This window comes from Pan troglodytes, chromosome 12 (assembly GCF_028858775.2).
Source record: "Pan troglodytes isolate AG18354 chromosome 12, NHGRI_mPanTro3-v2.0_pri, whole genome shotgun sequence".
NCBI classification, from domain to species: domain Eukaryota; kingdom Metazoa; phylum Chordata; class Mammalia; order Primates; family Hominidae; genus Pan; species Pan troglodytes.
In genome coordinates, this window is record NC_072410.2 from 63293090 (window position 1) to 63311173 (window position 18084).

An 18084-nucleotide genomic window follows, 5' to 3' on the forward strand; every position below is an offset into this window, starting at 1 on the left:
AAGTGACTCCTCTTGGGGGTTGGAAACTCCACTAGGTAAGGTAGTAGCACTCTGAAGTCTTCCGTATCACAAATTAGAGCAGAAGGCGGCATAGAGGTACACTGAAAGGGACAGCTGCTATCAAGAAGAGAGGATGCAAATGAGCAGGTCTAGAGTGGCCCACACTAACTTGGCTCACCTCAAATCTGCACTAAGCACTGACCTGAGAGCAGGAAATCAGAAATAATTGTAAGTTTTCAAATACAGGAAAAGTCTGATAAAAATGATAGTTTAAAAAAAGCAGCCCGGCCTGGCGCCGCCTGACGGAGCGGGAGTGGCTCGCTCCGGGCCGGCCGGCGCCGGGGATGAGGCTGCCCGGACGGGTCTAGGGGCGCGCGAGGGGCCGAGCATCCCACTCAGCTCGCCGGCCCCGGCCCCCGCCTCCCCCGCTCCTCCCGCCTGGCCGCCCCGGCCCGCCGTGACCCACGGCCGCCTCCGGAGCCCGACGCGGACTTCCAATAGTAGTCAGACATTATCATCCTGTCATACTATGGAGCCATGTACATCAGATGAATTTTTCCAAGCCCTTAATCATGCCGAGCAAACATTTAAAAAAATGGAAAACTATTTGAGACATAAACAGTTGTGCGATGTAATTTTAGTCGCTGGTGATCGCAGAATTCCAGCTCACAGATTGGTGCTCTCCTCTGTCTCAGACTATTTTGCTGCCATGTTTACTAATGATGTCAGAGAGGCAAGACAAGAAGAAATAAAAATGGAAGGTGTAGAACCAAATTCATTGTGGTCCTTGATCCAGTATGCTTATACAGGCCGCCTTGAATTAAAAGAAGATAATATTGAGTGCCTGTTATCTACAGCTTGCCTTCTTCAGCTTTCACAGGTTGTAGAAGCATGCTGTAAGTTTTTAATGAAACAGCTTCATCCATCCAACTGTCTTGGAATTCGTTCTTTTGCTGATGCCCAAGGTTGTACAGATTTGCATAAAGTGGCTCACAATTATACTATGGATCATTTCATGGAAGTAATCAGAAACCAGGAATTTGTATTATTACCAGCCAGTGAAATTGCAAAGCTCTTGGCTAGTGATGACATGAACATTCCTAATGAGGAGACAATATTGAATGCACTTCTTACTTGGGTCCGTCATGATTTGGAACAGAGACGGAAAGATCTAAGTAAACTTTTGGCTTATATTAGGCTACCTCTTCTTGCACCACAGTTCCTGGCAGACATGGAAAATAATGCACTTTTTCGGGATGATATAGAATGTCAGAAACTCATTATGGAAGCAATGAAGTACCATTTATTACCAGAGAGACGACCCATGTTACAAAGTCCTCGGACAAAACCTAGGAAGTCAACTGTTGGTACATTATTTGCAGTTGGGGGAATGGATTCAACAAAAGGAGCAACAAGCATTGAAAAGTATGATCTCCGTACAAATATGTGGACTCCAGTAGCAAATATGAATGGGAGGAGGCTACAGTTCGGTGTTGCAGTGCTAGATGACAAACTGTATGTGGTTGGAGGAAGAGATGGACTGAAGACTTTGAATACTGTAGAGTGCTACAACCCCAAAACAAAAACTTGGAGTGTGATGCCACCTATGTCCACACATAGACATGGCCTTGGTGTGGCTGTACTGGAAGGTCCCATGTATGCCGTAGGAGGACATGATGGCTGGAGCTATCTGAACACAGTGGAAAGATGGGACCCTCAGGCTCGCCAGTGGAATTTTGTTGCCACTATGTCTACCCCTAGGAGTACAGTAGGTGTGGCAGTACTAAGTGGAAAACTTTATGCAGTTGGTGGTCGTGATGGAAGTTCTTGTCTCAAATCAGTAGAATGTTTTGATCCTCATACTACTAAGTGGACACTGTGTGCACAGATGTCAAAAAGGAGAGGTGGCGTAGGAGTGACGACCTGGAATGGACTGCTGTATGCTATAGGGGGGCACGATGCTCCCGCATCCAACTTGACTTCCAGACTCTCAGACTGTGTGGAAAGATATGATCCCAAAACAGACATGTGGACTGCAGTAGCATCCATGAGCATCAGCAGAGATGCAGTCGGGGTCTGTTTACTTGGTGATAAGTTATATGCTGTTGGGGGGTATGATGGACAGGCATACCTTAATACCGTGGAGGCTTATGATCCCCAGACAAATGAGTGGACCCAGGTTGCTCCACTGTGCCTAGGAAGAGCTGGAACTTGTGTTGTGACTGTAAAATTATAATTTAATGCCCTGTTTTCTACATGAAGACACCGTCTTCCTTTATTAATTTAGTATAATTATTCTATCAATGGATACATTTTTAGTAAATGTGCATTGTCACAATCCTGGGCACAAAGTGCCTGATGTCAAAGTGAAGATAGTAAAACAAGGGAGGAAGCAGTGGATGGACCAGGATTAATTCCTTTCATTTCTTAGTAAATTAAAACCTGCAGCTGGTGGATTGTGGACACACATTCCCGATGTAATAAGTGAGGACGAATGCACTGCTCTGGAACATAACCCAGTGCTAACTGGGGGTTTCATTTATTCAGTCAAGCACATCTTACTCACATCCAGGTTTATTTTCCTACAGTGCAAACACACCAGATGAAACTTTAAAATGTTACTTTTTGTAAGCTTATCATAAATGAGTTGCAGTAATTTGTTTGCTTGTTTGTTTAACCACAACCACTATTTTAATGATATACTAAAGATAACACTATTTAGTTTTTTCAGAAACATCTGCATTATATGTGTGTTGGTTGTGGATTTTGTTTCTAAAATTGGCTTAGTCCAATAAATAAAGAAAAGCATTAAGGACTTAAAGCAACAATAACCAAATAAAAACTTGATAGGATCTTTGAAGTCTATTTAAATATTCATTCCATTACATCTAGACTCACCAAGAACTACATGTTATGATGTTAAGTTGAAGTTGAAACATGATGTTTTGCATTAAATTTAAGATATGCAAATTTATGTAGAGAAAATAAATGTTATATACCCTAAAAAAAATAAAAAATAAAAAATAAAAAATAAATAAATAAAAATTAAAAAAGCAGCCAATCTGTGGATTTCATGAAGAGAATGAGCTTTGAGAATAGTAGACTTGAATAAGGCAAGAGCAAAGGAGCATTTTGAGTGAGAATTGGGCAAAGGTGATTGAAAACCAGGCAAAGTGATTTGTCACCTAATATAGAGGTTGATCTAACTTGAACTGAGTCTACACCAATACTGGATCAATACTGAATCAATAAGTCTTCAATAAGAGTGTACATTTATTTCTCTTGCATAGACTTCCTATTCTGACTTTGCTGTCTTCACAACCATGCAAATGGACAGTATTACTTCTCCATAGGACTCATTTTTTTCTGGGCTGAAGATTAGGTTCAAGTCACTCTGTAAACAGGTGGTAGTGACTTCAAACTTGTTAAATAACTTTCTCAACTAGCTTAGAGCAGCGTTTGATGTTAATACATTATTAGTAAACATTTATTAAATTTATGGGATAATTTAAAATGTTCTAATTTACTTAGAAAACCTGGCTATTTTCAATTGAATTCTTTGCCCTGCTGTCCACAAAATTTTTGTTTACAGATCTTAAATAGTGAAAATTCTGCTTTGGTAGATCTTAGATCCTGTCTTTGCAAACAACCCAACGACCCAAAATAAAGGGGAACACTGGCTTTTATGTTTCCAAAGTAAATTCTTGATCTTAGATAGTGCTTGATATGGTTAGGTTTTATGTCCCCACCCAAATCTCATATTGAATTGTAAGCCCCATAATCTCCACATGTTTAGGGAGATACCTCGTGGGAGGTGATTGCTTCATGGGAGTGCTGTCTCCTCTGCTATTCTCATGATAGTGAGTGAGTTCTTACAAGATTTGGTGGTTTTATAAGTGTCTGACAGTTCCTTCTTCACGCACTTGCTCTCTCTCGCCTGCCACCATGTAAAACATGCCTCTTCCATTTCCACCATGATTGTAAGTTTCTTGAGGCCTCCTCAGCCATGCAGAAGTGAGTCAATTAAAATTATTTTCTTTATAAATTACCCAATCTTGGGCAGTTCTTTATATCAGTGTGAGAATGGATTAATACAGTGCTCTTGGTTTTCGTTTATGTGTAAGATTTTTTTAATTGGATAAATTTGTTATTCTGTGCAGGTTTCTTGTGTGCTTAGCTGAAAATCCTATTCTAAAATGTACCCTTGAATGTTCAGTTTGTCTACTTTTTATCACAAGAAACATCAATACTGCAAAAGGGCCATGTGACATATATGTAGTGCAATGTGTCTCCTTACATGTACCCCAATGCAACAATTACAGAAAGCTCTGTTTCTTGTAAAATTGTGTACTGCCCTTAACCCAGATAAAGAATCACTTCTACAGGAAAAAGTTTTTGCATCATTTTCTGCCCACCCACTCCCCTTAAACTTCCCCTAGTAATGCCACCTTGCAGAGGAATGAGAGTAGAACATCGTGGAAGCTTCACTTGCACACAAGCTGCATGCCTAAAGTCTGTGGATGGAGTAGCCTGTTATGTTTCTTTCTGCAGGAATAAGTGCATATTAATGAAAATGGTTAGTTGACTGTGGATCATGTTTCCCCAGGAATTCTGCAGTGGAAGAGCAAGATAATAATTGCCAGGGTCATCTTTGCCTAGGTGATTGTATGCACAAACTGTTTTTCTGGAATCCTATTCTTAAATTAGTTGAAAATCAGTTAGCTAATCATTTCATCAAGACCAAAAGTTACCAGAAATCTGGTTGAAAAGAAATGTGCATTTTGAAGTTGCGAGGGTCCATATTCTACATAGTTAATTGTCTTAGTTTTTTACATTTGGAATAAATCCAAAAACAATGCTAAAAATTTAGCTTTGATTCCCAGAAATCATTCAACTGATGGCAAAGCTATCTCCTGAATCAGAGAAGGTATGCTGTGTTTAACACACTGTCTTATTATTATGAGTTGTAGTTGCTAAAACTATGATAAACATCAGTTATACTGGATGATACTAATAATTTTCTCATACCAGGTATTTTGTTTCTCATACAGAATTGTGTCTGCAAAGAAATAAATGCCTTTATAATTTTTTGAAGTTCTCATCTAGATTCACTGCTTTGGGGATGAGGTTTTGAAAAACTCTTTCTCATTTAAATATTCAGCTGGTATAGCTTAGGTTTGAAGTTCAGCTGACCTTAACATGACACCCTCAATATTAAACATTATCATTTCCATAAGATCTGTAAAATTTGAAACATAATTCCATAGAACAATATTAATTCTAAGAAGTATTAGATCTTATGTCACAAACAGGGGCCCTAAACGTAGTTCTATAGGTCCCTTTCCTCTGAAGCCACTCAAAATCTCTAGCATGTTCATATGTGCCCTATGACTCTCCAAGAGAGACTTCTCTAAAATCTATCTGACTCCAGAATTTTTTGTGGCAAGACATTTTGAAGAACTATTAGCCCATGAAACGTACTTTGGCAGATGTTGGCTTTCTTTGAATTTTTTCTTCTTCACAAGAGGAAAAATGGAGTATGAGAATAGGATCAGAGAAAGACATACAGCTGTCAGGGAAATGCATCAGAAAGGGATAATGGAGGGCTTGGGCAACTAACTTTACTTGTTTTATATTTTTGCCCCGAATAAGTTCTTCTATTAGGCCCAGAGAGTTATCCACAAAGTCTACTTCTTTTCATCAGAGCTCCTGCAAACCAGAACCATGGAAATTCTTCACAGAGGCTCTTTTCAATGTGTCATAGAGGAAGCAATGGGATGTGGGCCAGATTCGATTTCCCTGCACTCATAAGCTATTTTCCCTAAGGCCTGCAAGAGCAGCACATGAATAGCTAGGAGCCAAATTTGGCCCATTTAAAATATTATTGCATTGTCCACCATAATGATGGTAATAACCTTGTAATGAGTGTGCGTAGAGCTGGGCCCTGTACAAAACCCAGAAGGAGCCACACTCCTTGCTGGTGCATAGTGAATACCAAAGAGGCTTTCCATTCCCCATCCAGGGGAATTCACTGTTAAAAAAGCAGATGATCACTTTCTTTCTGACATTCTGGCCTCTGGCCATGAATATTGAGAGCTGTTATCCTCTGAGGCTACTCATTTCTTTCTCCAGAAGCCTTTAATGCTTACGGTAAGTATACTACCTTGTAACTTATGCAACCTTAAATAATGTTGGTTATCCATTCCATAAACTATTCCTCAAAAAAGGTCAGATTCAATACCTAATATTGATGTAAGAGCTTCACCTAATTCCACTGAATATAGAAATCTATCTACAGATTTCTTTCTTCACATATAGAGAGATTTGCATTGACTTATCTAAACTCTTCTGGCATCTGGCAGTCACACCTTCACAGCAATTTTCTTCATGTTTTAAACCTCTCTCTTTTTTTAAGAATTGGCAAGCAATTTATTGATCATCCTCATTTTGTAAGAAAGGCTTAGAATAGCTTTCAAGAAATAAAACCTGTATAAAATCATATCTAGTAAGAAATGTTTGGAGAAGTTGAAAGTAAAAGAAAAATGGAAAGGGAGGAGTAGGACAGAGACATGACACAGTGAAAGAAGAAAAACAGTTGACTTCAGAGCAAGGGAAATTAATATTGAACTAATGCTATTCTTTGGTAAGATAGCTTTTAAAACAATTATGTGAGGTAATAAGACATGTAAAGCAGCTATGAACAAGTTAATTGGCCCTATTCGAATATTTTAGGCAGGATTACCAACTCAAGTATTTCCTCATGCTGTGTTGCTGGGAACATCATTCTACAATAGTGGTAATCCTTTATCCAACCACTCTATAATGCCAGGAAGAAGTTTAGCTGTTACATTAAAGGTTAACCAAACCATTACATTCTTCTTTTGTTTTTATTATTGTTTTTGATATTGAGTTGCAGAATTGAAGAAGTGACTCAAAAGAGTTGTGGCAAGTATAAAATAAGTCACTTAGATATTTCTTTAAATCCAACTTAGTTTCAGAACGCCATGCTTGTTCAGAAATGCTGTGTGCATTAGAGACAAAAATCAGGAATTGAGATATTTGCGAAGTGACAGTTTTCAAATTCTTGGTGCATGAAAAGTCCTGAATTCCTAGAAACTTCTTACCCAGCCAGGCCCTTGAGAAGGATATACACAGCAAATCCCAGCTCTTGGGCAGCATGCCAAAAGCCTAGAGATTAAGATCATCTAAAAATGACTAGTGTTCCTAAACATGATGTGATTTCACAAGCTTAAACATGTCTTTTCTAACCTTTGCTGGATGCTTCAACAGTGTTTGGCTGTCAATAATTTACCCTGGCTGATTGAGTTTATACTTGCCTGCTTTGTGAATAAAAGTGTTTGGATTACAAAGAAGAGATTGAGTTATCCTGCAGAGAGATGGTGCAATAAGCAGATTTTTCTCTTCTTTCATCCGCAGCATTATTTCAGCTGGGAGCTGTAGTATGTGACTAATTATCCAATGGAAGTCCACTCTCTGGACTTTCTGGTGGTATATTTACACTGAATTCTGGCCTGATAATAAAGGTGTCACCCAGTGTAACAATGTGACACACCCAGAGTGAAGAAGAAAAGTCTAAGATAACACAGAGCCTCTGTCAGCCCCCAAACTTTTATTTTTCACAAGCTTCAGCAATATTCCAAACAACAAAAGAAATATGACTGAACAGACACAAATTTTGGGGACATATTTTTTCCCCAGTATTTTTTTAACAGGTACTACTGATGTCCCAGTGCTTTGAGGGTCTTGTTTGTCCTCCTGGATGCTTTAGGAAGTTACCACTTTCAGCTCACCTAGAGCTGATCTCATTAATAAAAGAATGACTTTACAGAAAAGAGTTTCTAAAATTATACTCTCACTCAGAATTGCAAGAGTTGGCTTTTCAGCCTGAAGATAAATTTCTTAAGCATTAAGCTTACTTTATCAAGTATTACACCTGACATTCTCTCATAAATTTTGCATATATTTTAACTAATTTTAATATTGTGTGGGCTTGGTTTATAATATTCTCATGCAGTTACTAAAGTTGAATCTTCTCAGTCATATATTAGTTGTAAGAATGCTTAACCCCTTCCAAAATATCACTCACTTAAAATCACATCAGCTAAGTCTCCTCTTGTTTTTGCTTATTTCTTGGTTATTTACCATGCATTTTGTGTATGTTGGAACCAGCCATGCAGTCGTTGTATTCCTTTTTTGAGAGGGCAAATGTATTTTGACAAGGTTGCTATTGGAAACACTTTTTAAATATCTCATGTGTCACATCACAATCAGCATCATAATCTGATCAGGTGGATTAATTTCAGAAGGCAGCAGAGGGCATTGCTTACAGGGGTCACAGACATTCAGATCATGGCAGAACTGTCACAGATGTTACTTTGTGAAAACACAAAGAATAATGTGTTTGGAGAGATCAGTCTTCAATTAGCTATATTTTCTAGGAGCCTACCTTTACTTAGCCTCACAACATGGGCCTTAGCTTTAGCACTTAATCTGCACAAATACCTGGCTTAAGTGTTATGACTGACTGGCTATTCAACCAAACCATACAAATGACCAATTCGGTAAGAAAGCATGAACTTCAGTGTTGAACCAAATCAACCAACCTCCTCAATCCACATGGTAAGTTTGTTCAGAAAGACGAAAGGCAGAAATTAAGGTATTTGTACAGTAACTACTCTGTTTAAAGGATATCCAATGGGTCCTAAAAGGAATTAATGTGGTTAGTTTGGTGGTTATAAGTTAATAGGACTCAAGAGAATTAAGGGATAACACTGACATATTGGGAAGATTATCCCACAAAGGGCAAAAGGGTCAAAACCTATACTTCCTATGCCTATTACCTTTTCAAGAACAATGTTAATTAACAACACTACTGGGCACTAAGTATGTGTCAGGCCTACTGCTAAGGTCTTTACAATAATTATTTCATTTCATCCTCAAAACAACACATGAGCTAGACACAGTCACAGCTCAGGTGAGGTTAGTGCACAAAATTAAAGTGGATACCAAAAATCTCAGTAAGCAGAATAAATCATATTTTAATAAAATATTTTTAAAATAAAAATAAATACAAAAATCCTAACGAATAAATTATCAGAATTTAACATAAAGATAGGTTATTGTCTCTTGTGATCCTGTATTATCATGCAATTGAACAGTAATATTCAACCAGCCCAAGGTTCTGGCCCTGGGGGATCATTGCACCCCCACAGGGTAAATTTATAAGGGTTGACAATGGCTGTGAACAGATTGGACAATGCAAAGCTTTAAATATTGACATGCTTTTCTGATTGTGGAACTTACTTTTTCTTTTTCCACTTGATTAAAAATATTAGAGGATATTTTATAGTGTGTGTAGTAGCACACCATTTTCTTTTTTGCTTCAGGCTCGAATATGACTTGGCACAGCACTGGAGATATATATCATCATGATTCTTTTTTTCAAAAAATGAAGACTCTGAGGTTCCAGAGAAGGGAATAAAGTTGCCCAAGCTTGCACAGCTAGGAAGTGGCAGAGCTCAGTTTTGAACCTAAGTAGTTTAAGTTCAAGCCTACCCTCCTAATCTGCTCCTTAGAAAGTACAACACTCTATTAACCAGAAAATTCAAGTATCTAGCACACTTCATTCTCTGGACACTGGAGTTACTAATATGGTATTGCTCAATTACATCCTTAACATTTTTAATTTTTAATACAACTCCTTCTAAGTAAGAAATTATACCTTTTGTAAATAGTATCCAGTGTATCTACCAATACTGCTGTGAGGTAGGTGTGAATACTGTGTTTGAGGGCATCATTATTAAGGAAATATTTAAATAAATGGTATTTTTAAATGGGGACCATGATATTCTGCCTGTAAGAATGTGAAAAAGGCATTAGAAAACCCTAGCATGTTCTCATCCTTTTGCCATAGGACACATTCCCTTGGCCAGACACGGATCTCTTCTCAGGGTAAAATTTGGAAGACTCAAGTATTAAGCCATCATGTCAAAATAGTACTTTGCTTATTTTAAAAGCTAAAAACAGCACATATCTGGACATGTATATCACTTTGGCTCTGCGATAAGGCTAATATTTATTTTGCTTCTGCAAGCTGGTTTTTCTTGACATGGGAAACAGTGTTTTTCTTTGAGCCATGAATGGTTATGTATAAGAGTTTATTTAATTTTATTTTTGTGAATGAGCAGATTCTGAACAAGAGTACAATTTTGATTATGTATATATTGATGATAAGGAGGAGGAGAAGGAGGAGGGAGAAGATGAGGAGTAGAGAAATATTGTGCTTCTGAGAAAATTTCAGCGTGGTTCACTGTGGTAAGGAAAACCATCATACCATCAGCTCTGGGAAGTCCAGCTCTAGGACTCCCTAAATGACATTGCAAATCACAAAAAGAGAGGAATTAGGAACGTACCTTTTCTTTTTTAACATCTGTTTTGCTGCAATTTTTGTTTTGTTTTGTTTTGAGACGGAGACATGCTCTGTCGCCCAGGCTGGAGTGCAGTGGCGCGATCTCGGCTCACTGCAAGCTGCGCCTCCCGGGTTCACGCACTGCAATGTGTTTAAAACTACAAATGTATTCTCTACAGCTGCTTTCATTCATTAACTCATGTATGGATTGATTCATTTATTCACTGACTCTTTAAGACCGCACATATATAAAATACTATAGTATGCACTGAAGAAACAAGGAAGAAATTACATAGTTTCTGGCCTTAAGAACCAGATATGTTGACAAGTATTTGTAATGACAATAATGTGTGTATACACAAAATAAAATAGGGCCACATCACAGTCAAAGAATAGTCTGCTAGGTATATTAAGGAAGGCTTCCAAGAGGGAGTTACATTGAGGCTCAGGTTTAAAATAATAAATAGAAGTTTGCCAATTGAGTAATGGGAACAGGCAAAACAGAAAATGCAGATGCCAAGAGAACATGGCATGTTTGGGGAATAAGTTGTTTAGTGTTGCTGAACCATAAAAAGTAACAAAGAAAAATCTAGAAATAAGGTGGCAGACCTAGACAGAGGCCAGACTGATAGATATGCAGTGTTGCCATTCACAGTAGCGTAGCCTTTATTCTGGAGAAACTGGGCAATAATTGAAGAGTTTTGCCAGGAGAGAGATATCATCACGTGGGAATGGTGCAAGACCTTTCAGGTCTTATATAGAGTGTATATCAGAGCGATAAATACAAATACCGATAAGCTTTTTTTCTTGTTTTTAATTTTCAGGACCTCTATCTTCTTCTTTCAATTAAAGCTTCGTAATTAAATAATGTGAATTTGGTTGTTTCAAAATTGGTTCATTTGATAGTTTGATATACGAAAACACATGCTGGCAAAGCATGTCTGATAATCTTACAAACATTTGCAATTTTTAATTATTTTGCCATATGCAGATTAGTTCAGTAGAATGAAGCTCATTTTTGTGCTTTGACTGTTTCAAGAAAAAATATGATCATGTTGCCAAAAGGCCAGCCATATGCATTTTTGACCACAGAGAAGGGAATATGTGTTTCTTGTAAATATGAGCATTTTTTATTGTGTTCATTTTCCTTTTAGGACCTCACATTCAAATGCATGCCCTCCAAAAAGTTTAATTTTAGGTGGAAGCCCTCAATGGCCAATAAATAACCCTTAATCTTCCTCCAACTAGCCATGGTTCTGTTTGTGACTGTTGGAATTATTTCGTGGTGTTTCAGCAGAACTCTGATAGTTTTCAATGTACTTATTATCAGAGGTTCAAAGTATGATGTCTCCTGATTTGCCAACATTCTTCTTACTTTATAAACAGTCAGGTGAGATAGCACAGCAAAGACAACAATTCATTTCTATTCTGGTCATTATAAAATTTTACTTAAAAGTATCTTCTCTCTTTGCAGAACAATGCTATTCTAGGAGTCTGTGCTAGAATAAAATCCTAATGCAAAGGCTGTCTTAAAATGCTGAACCCAGAAGAATTTGGCATAAATAAGACATGGAGTTAGCTGACATGAGATATTACATTTATTCCACTGTTGACGAGGACAAAACTGGGCCGCTATTGTCACAGGTGAAAAGTGTTTTCCAAAGTCTGCTCTGTTGCTTGTTAGATAAGGGGCTGCCTTAGTCTGAATAACCTGAACAAGATTTATACACATCACTGAAATTGACTCCTGTTTACCGCCCGTCCTTGCTCACTAGGATTAACAGTGCAAGGGCAGCATGAGAGACATCAAGTGAGGAAACCTCAAACAACCTTCAGAGAAGTGCTAGGAGGCTGCTTAGGAGAAAACAGCCTTTATGAATCTACTCTTTTACTTGTGGCAGGTAGCAACCTCTCTCCTGCACCCAGAATAGACCCCAAGTTGTTCTTATGGCCTGGGCAGGAACTTACGTTAGTTGGAGGAACTTTCCATTTAACAATGGTTAAAATACATTAAGTAAGTCAGAGTTCTGTCATCTTCTCTACAAAGAGTGAGATGCTTTACACAAACACACACACACACATACATGCACACACAAATCACAGAATCAAATGATGCTCCTTAGTGTGGAATTTTTTAATACACCATTGTGCCACAATCACGGGAAAAGAATGCCTTTATGGAAAGCTGGAATTTATACTTGCTTAGTGTATGCTTTTACTGCATGGGGATCCTCTCTTGTACACTCTCACTTGGGGACAATTCAGCTCATGCCTGTGCTCCTAGCGAATGAGAGATTTAAGTCCCTTTATGATCTATGCAGAAATTATCTCTTCTTCCAAACCATCAAATGTAGTGCGTGGGTGCAATGGCTGCCTTCCAGTGAGCTGAAAAGCTCTCATGACTTGGCATACAGTCTTTCCCTTGGCCCTTCAGTAATGGCATTTCACTTAATACAATATGCCCCTAACTGAGTTTTAGTGATTTCAAATGAATTTAGTCTCCTTATCAATATCCTCTATTTGGTGGTGTGTTTGCTCTTCAGTGTGCTGTGCCAATAAATCTAGCACAAGTGCTGCCTCCTTCCCTCTCAATTGTCTGGCCTCTCTCTGTGAAAGCAAACACCAGGCAGCAGAAAAAGAGGCTCTCAAAAAACTTGTCTGTATCATAAATGTAAATATCAATAAACTCAGGAGGTTGATAAGGGTATGCTCTAATGGATTTGGCCGTGTTGTTAGCTGTTTTACAAGCAAGATGCTGGAATACTAGGAAGCCCAAGCAGCTTGCTTGCAGTGCTAAAAGAACAAGTCAAAATTTTAATCCAGACAAATTGTTAGTGTGTTCAGAAACAGAACTCAATGAGTCCCATCACGAGGCAAGACAGCACAACCCTAGAAGGAAAGACGATACATCTTGCAGAGTCTATCTGTAGATTCTCCATGATCTGTGTAGAGAAATCAGGTGGCAAGTGATTAAAAAAAGTATTATTTTCCAAGCTGGAAGATTCTAAGAACACTCTTTTCACTCTGTTTTGTTTTGCTTTGCTTATGTTTTAGTATGCTTTCTTCTCTTTTTTGATCTCTATTTTTATTTTTATAGATACACAATATGTACAAACATTTATGGGGTACATGTGAGGTTTTGTTACATGCATGCAATATGTAAAGGTCAAATCAGGTTATTTAGGATGTCCATCACCTCAAATATTTATGATTTCTATTTGTTGTGAATACTTTAAGTCCTCTCTTCTAGCTATTTTGAAATATACAATACATTGTTGTTAACTATAGTCATGCTATTCTGTTATCAAACGTTAGAACTTATTCCTTCTAACTAATTGAATATACCTGTTAACCAACCTCTCTTCATCCTCTCACTCCTTCACATATACATCCTGTCAGCCTCTGGTAACTATCATTCTACTCTCTACTTTGGCAAGATCAACTTTTTTAGCTCACACATATGAGTAAGAACTTGCAGTATTTGTCTTTCTGTGCCTGGTTTATTTCACTTAATATGATGACCTGCAGTTCAATTCATGTTGTTGCAAATAGAATTTTATTTTTTAATGGCCTCATGGTATTACATTATGTATATATACCACATTTTCTTTATCCATTCATCCATTGATAGACACTTAGGTTGATTCCATATCTTTGCTATTGTGCACAGTGCTGCAATAAACATGTGAGTGGCAGGGAGGTATCCCTTTAATACACTGATTTTCTTTCCTTTGGATAAATACCCAGTAGTGGGATTGCTAGGTCATATGATAGTTCTATTTTTAGTTTTCTTGAGAAATCACCACACTGTATTCCATAATCATTGTACTAATTTACATTGTCATCAATGCATAAGAGTTCCCTTACCTCCATATTCCCACCGGCAACTATTGTATTTTGTCTTTCTAGAATAGCCATTCTAACTGAGTAGGATGATATCTCTTTGTGGTTTTGATTTGTATTTCCCTGATGTTTAGTGATGTTGAAAATGTTTTTCATATACCTGTTGGCCATTTGTATGTTTTCTTTTGAGAAATATCTATTCTGATTTTTGCCCACATTTTAGTGAAATTATTTGATTTTTATTGTTGGTGAGTTGTTTTGAGTTCCTTGTATATTTTAGATATTAGTCCCGTCAGATGGATAGTTCACAAATATTTTGTCCCATTCAACAGGGTGTCTCTTCACTCTGTTAACTGTTTCCTTTGCTGTGCAGAAGTTCAGTTCAATATAGTCCCATTTGTCTATTTTTGTTTTTGTTAGCTAACTTTTAAAGTCTTGACTGGACAAATATCCTGAAGAGTTCCCCTATGTTTTCTTCTAATACATTTATAATTATAGGTTTTACATTTAAATCTTTAATTCATTTTGAATTTACTTTTTATATGTTTAGAGAAAGGAACTAAATTTTATTCTTCTGCATATGGAGATTCATTTTTTTCCAGCACCATTTATTGAAGAAAGTGTCCTTTCCCTCGTATGTGTTCTTGGTGCCTTTGTTGAAAATCATTTGGCTGTAAATAATTGAATTTATTTCTGGGTTCTCCAATCTATTCCATTGGTCTGTGTGTCTGCTTTTATTCCAATACCATGCTGTTTTGGTTACTGTAGCCTTGTAATATATTTTGAAGTCAGATAATGTGATGCCTCCAGCTTTGTTCCTTTTGGTTCTGATTGCTTTGTCTATTTGGGCTCTTTTTTGCTTCCATGCACATTTTAGGATTGTTTCTCTATTTATTTCTGTGAAAATTATAATTCGTATCTTGAAAGGGATCGTATTTAATTCGTAGATTGCTTTGGGTAGTATTCTAATTTTAACATTATTAATTTTTCTAATCCATGAGGATGGAATGTCTTCTCATTTGTTTGTGTCTTCTTCAATTTTTTCATCAGTGTTATATAGTTTTCCTTGTAAAAATTTTTAAAAAAAAACATTTTTGAATAGATGGAGTCTCACTATGTTTCCCAGGCTGGTCTTGAACTCCTGGCCTCAAGTGATCCTCCCTACTCAGCCTTCCAAAGAGCTGGGAATACAAGCATGAGCAATTGTGCCCAACCAAGTTTTTTACTTTCTTGGTTAAATTTATTCCTAGGCCTTGTATTTTACTTTTTATAGCTATTATAAATGGGATTGACTTCTTGATTTCTTTTTCAGTCAGCTTATTACTGGTGTGTAGAAATGCTACTGATTTTGTGTGATTTTGTATCCTGCAACTTTACTGAATTTTTTTTTATCAGATCTAAGTGGTTTTTGGTGGTGTTTTTAGTTTTTTCTCAATACAAAATTATGTCTTCTGCAAAGAGGGACAATGTAACTTCTACTTTTCCAATTTGGATGCCTTTTATTTCTTTCTGTTGCTTCATTGATCTAGCTAGGATTTCCAGTAGTATGTTGAATAGGAGTGGTGAAAATGGGCATCCTTGTCTTGTTCCAGTTCTTAGAAGAAAGGATTTCAGCTTTTCTCCATTCAGTATGATGTTAGCTGTGGGCTTGTCATATATGGCCTTTATTATGTTGAGGTATTCGCTTTCTATGGCTAGTTTTTTGAGAGTTTTTCTTTTATCATTATGAAGAGACATTGCATTTTGCCAAATAATTTTTTCTGTGTCTATTGAAATGATAAGGTTTTTGTCCTTCATTCTGTTGATGTATCATATTCATTGATTTGTGTATGTTGAGCCATCTTTGCATTCCTAGTATAAATTCCACTTGACAATTGCATATTTTCTTTTTGATGTGCTGTTGGATTTGATTTGCTAGCATTTGCTGGGGATTTTTGTGTCCATGATAAACAAGAATATTGAATTGTAGCATTCTCTCTATTTTGTTGTGTCTCTGGTTTTGGTATAAGGGTAATGCTGGCCTCATAAAATGAGTTAGGAATAGTTCTTTTCTCTTCAATTTTTTTGGATAGTTTCAAGAGAATTCATGTCAGTTTTTCTTTATAAGTTTGGTAGAATTTGGCAGCTAAGTCATCCCATCCTGGGGAGACTTTTTATTATTAATTCAACCTCATTATTCATTACTGATTTGTTTAGGTTTTCTATTTCTTTCTGATTTAATCTTGCTGGGCTATATGTGTCCAGGAATTTATTCATTTCCTACAGATTTTCCAGTTTCTTATCACATAGCTGTTCATAATAGCCTCTGATGGTCTTTTATATTTCTGTGGTATCAGTTGCTATGTCTCCTTTTTTGTTTGTTTGTTTGTTTTTCCTTTGGTTGATTTGGGTCTTCTTTCCTTTTTTCTTAGTTCAGCTAGCAGCTTATCAATTTTGTTTACTTCTTCAAAAAGAACACTTTTCATTTTGTTGATCTTTTGTATGCTTTTTAGTCTCAATTTTGCATAGTTCTGTTTAATGTACATTATGCATAGTTTCCAAAGTTTCCCTTGTTATTGACTTCTAATTATATTTCGTTGTGGTATGATAAGATACTTGATATGATATTGATTTTCAAAAATTGTAAAGACTTGTTTTGTGGCCTAACATTGTGGTCTAAACTAGAGTGTTCCATGTGCTGATGAGTAGAATGTGTATTCTGCAGCTGTTTGATAAAATATTCTGTAAATATCTGTTAGGTCCATTGGTCTAAAGTGCAGTTTAAATCCAATATTTCTTTGTTGCTTTTCTGTGTAGATGATCTGTCTAATGCTAACAATGGGGTGAATGCTGAGAATAGAGCCTATCTCTTTTTTTTTCAGTCTAATTATATTTGCTTTATATATCTGAATGCTCCAGTGTTGGGTGCATATATATTTACAATTTTTATATGCTTCTGCTAAATTTATACCTTTATAACTACGTAATCATCTTTTCTGCCCCTTTTACTGTTTTTGACTTAAAGTATCTCTTATCTGATATAAGTATAGTTACTCCTGCTCAGTTTTGGTTTCTGTTTGCATGGAATATCTTTTTGCATTCCTTTACTTTTAGTTTATATGTGTCTTTACAGATGAACTGAGGTTTGTTTGTTTGTAGACAGCATACTGTTGGGTCATGCTTTTTGTTTTCTCTTACGTCCATTCAGCTGGTCTATATCTTTTACGTGAAAAGTTTAATCTGTTTACATGCAGGGTTAATATTGATATCTGAGGACTTAGTCCTGTCATTTTGTTAATTGCTTTCTTTCTCTCTTATTGTTTATCATTGCAGTTCAGTGCTTTTCTGTTGTGGTAACATTTGAGTTCTTTCTCTTCTCCATTTATGCATTTGCTTTACCAGTGAGTTTCATACTTTCATGTGTTTTATTGATGGTAGATATTGTTCTTTTGCTTGCAGGTTAAGCATTTCTTGCAGGGCTAATCCAGTGGTGATGAATTCCCTCAGTTTTTGCTTGTCTGGGAAACACTTTATTTCTCCTTCATTTTTGAATGGTAACTTTCTTGGGTATAGTATGATTGACTGACAGGTTTTTTTTTTCCTTTAGCACTTTGAATACATTATTCCATTATCTCCTGGCCCATAACGTTTCTGCTAAGGAATCTGCTGTTAGTCTAATGTGGGTTCCTTTATATGTGACTAGAAAATTTACTCTTGCTGCTTTTAGAATTCATTCATTGTCTTTGACTTTTGACAATTTGAACATAATGTGCATTGGAGAAGACTTCTTTGGGTGAGACCCCCAGGTGGTACATGCAGGTGGCTGCCAGCAA

At 36.9% G+C, this 18084-nt stretch overlaps 1 protein-coding gene across 1 annotated transcript; it reads left to right on the forward strand.

Moving 5' to 3' along the window:
- Nucleotides 1-288: 288 nt before the first annotated feature.
- LOC100610742 (kelch-like protein 5) lies at nt 289-3000 on the forward strand. The gene has a single exon (XM_054677896.2). It carries the CDS (start codon nt 530-532, stop codon nt 2234-2236), a length of 1707 nt encoding a protein of 568 aa, XP_054533871.1. The 5' UTR covers nt 289-529; the 3' UTR covers nt 2237-3000.
- The last annotated feature ends 15084 nt before the right edge of the window (nt 3001-18084 follow it).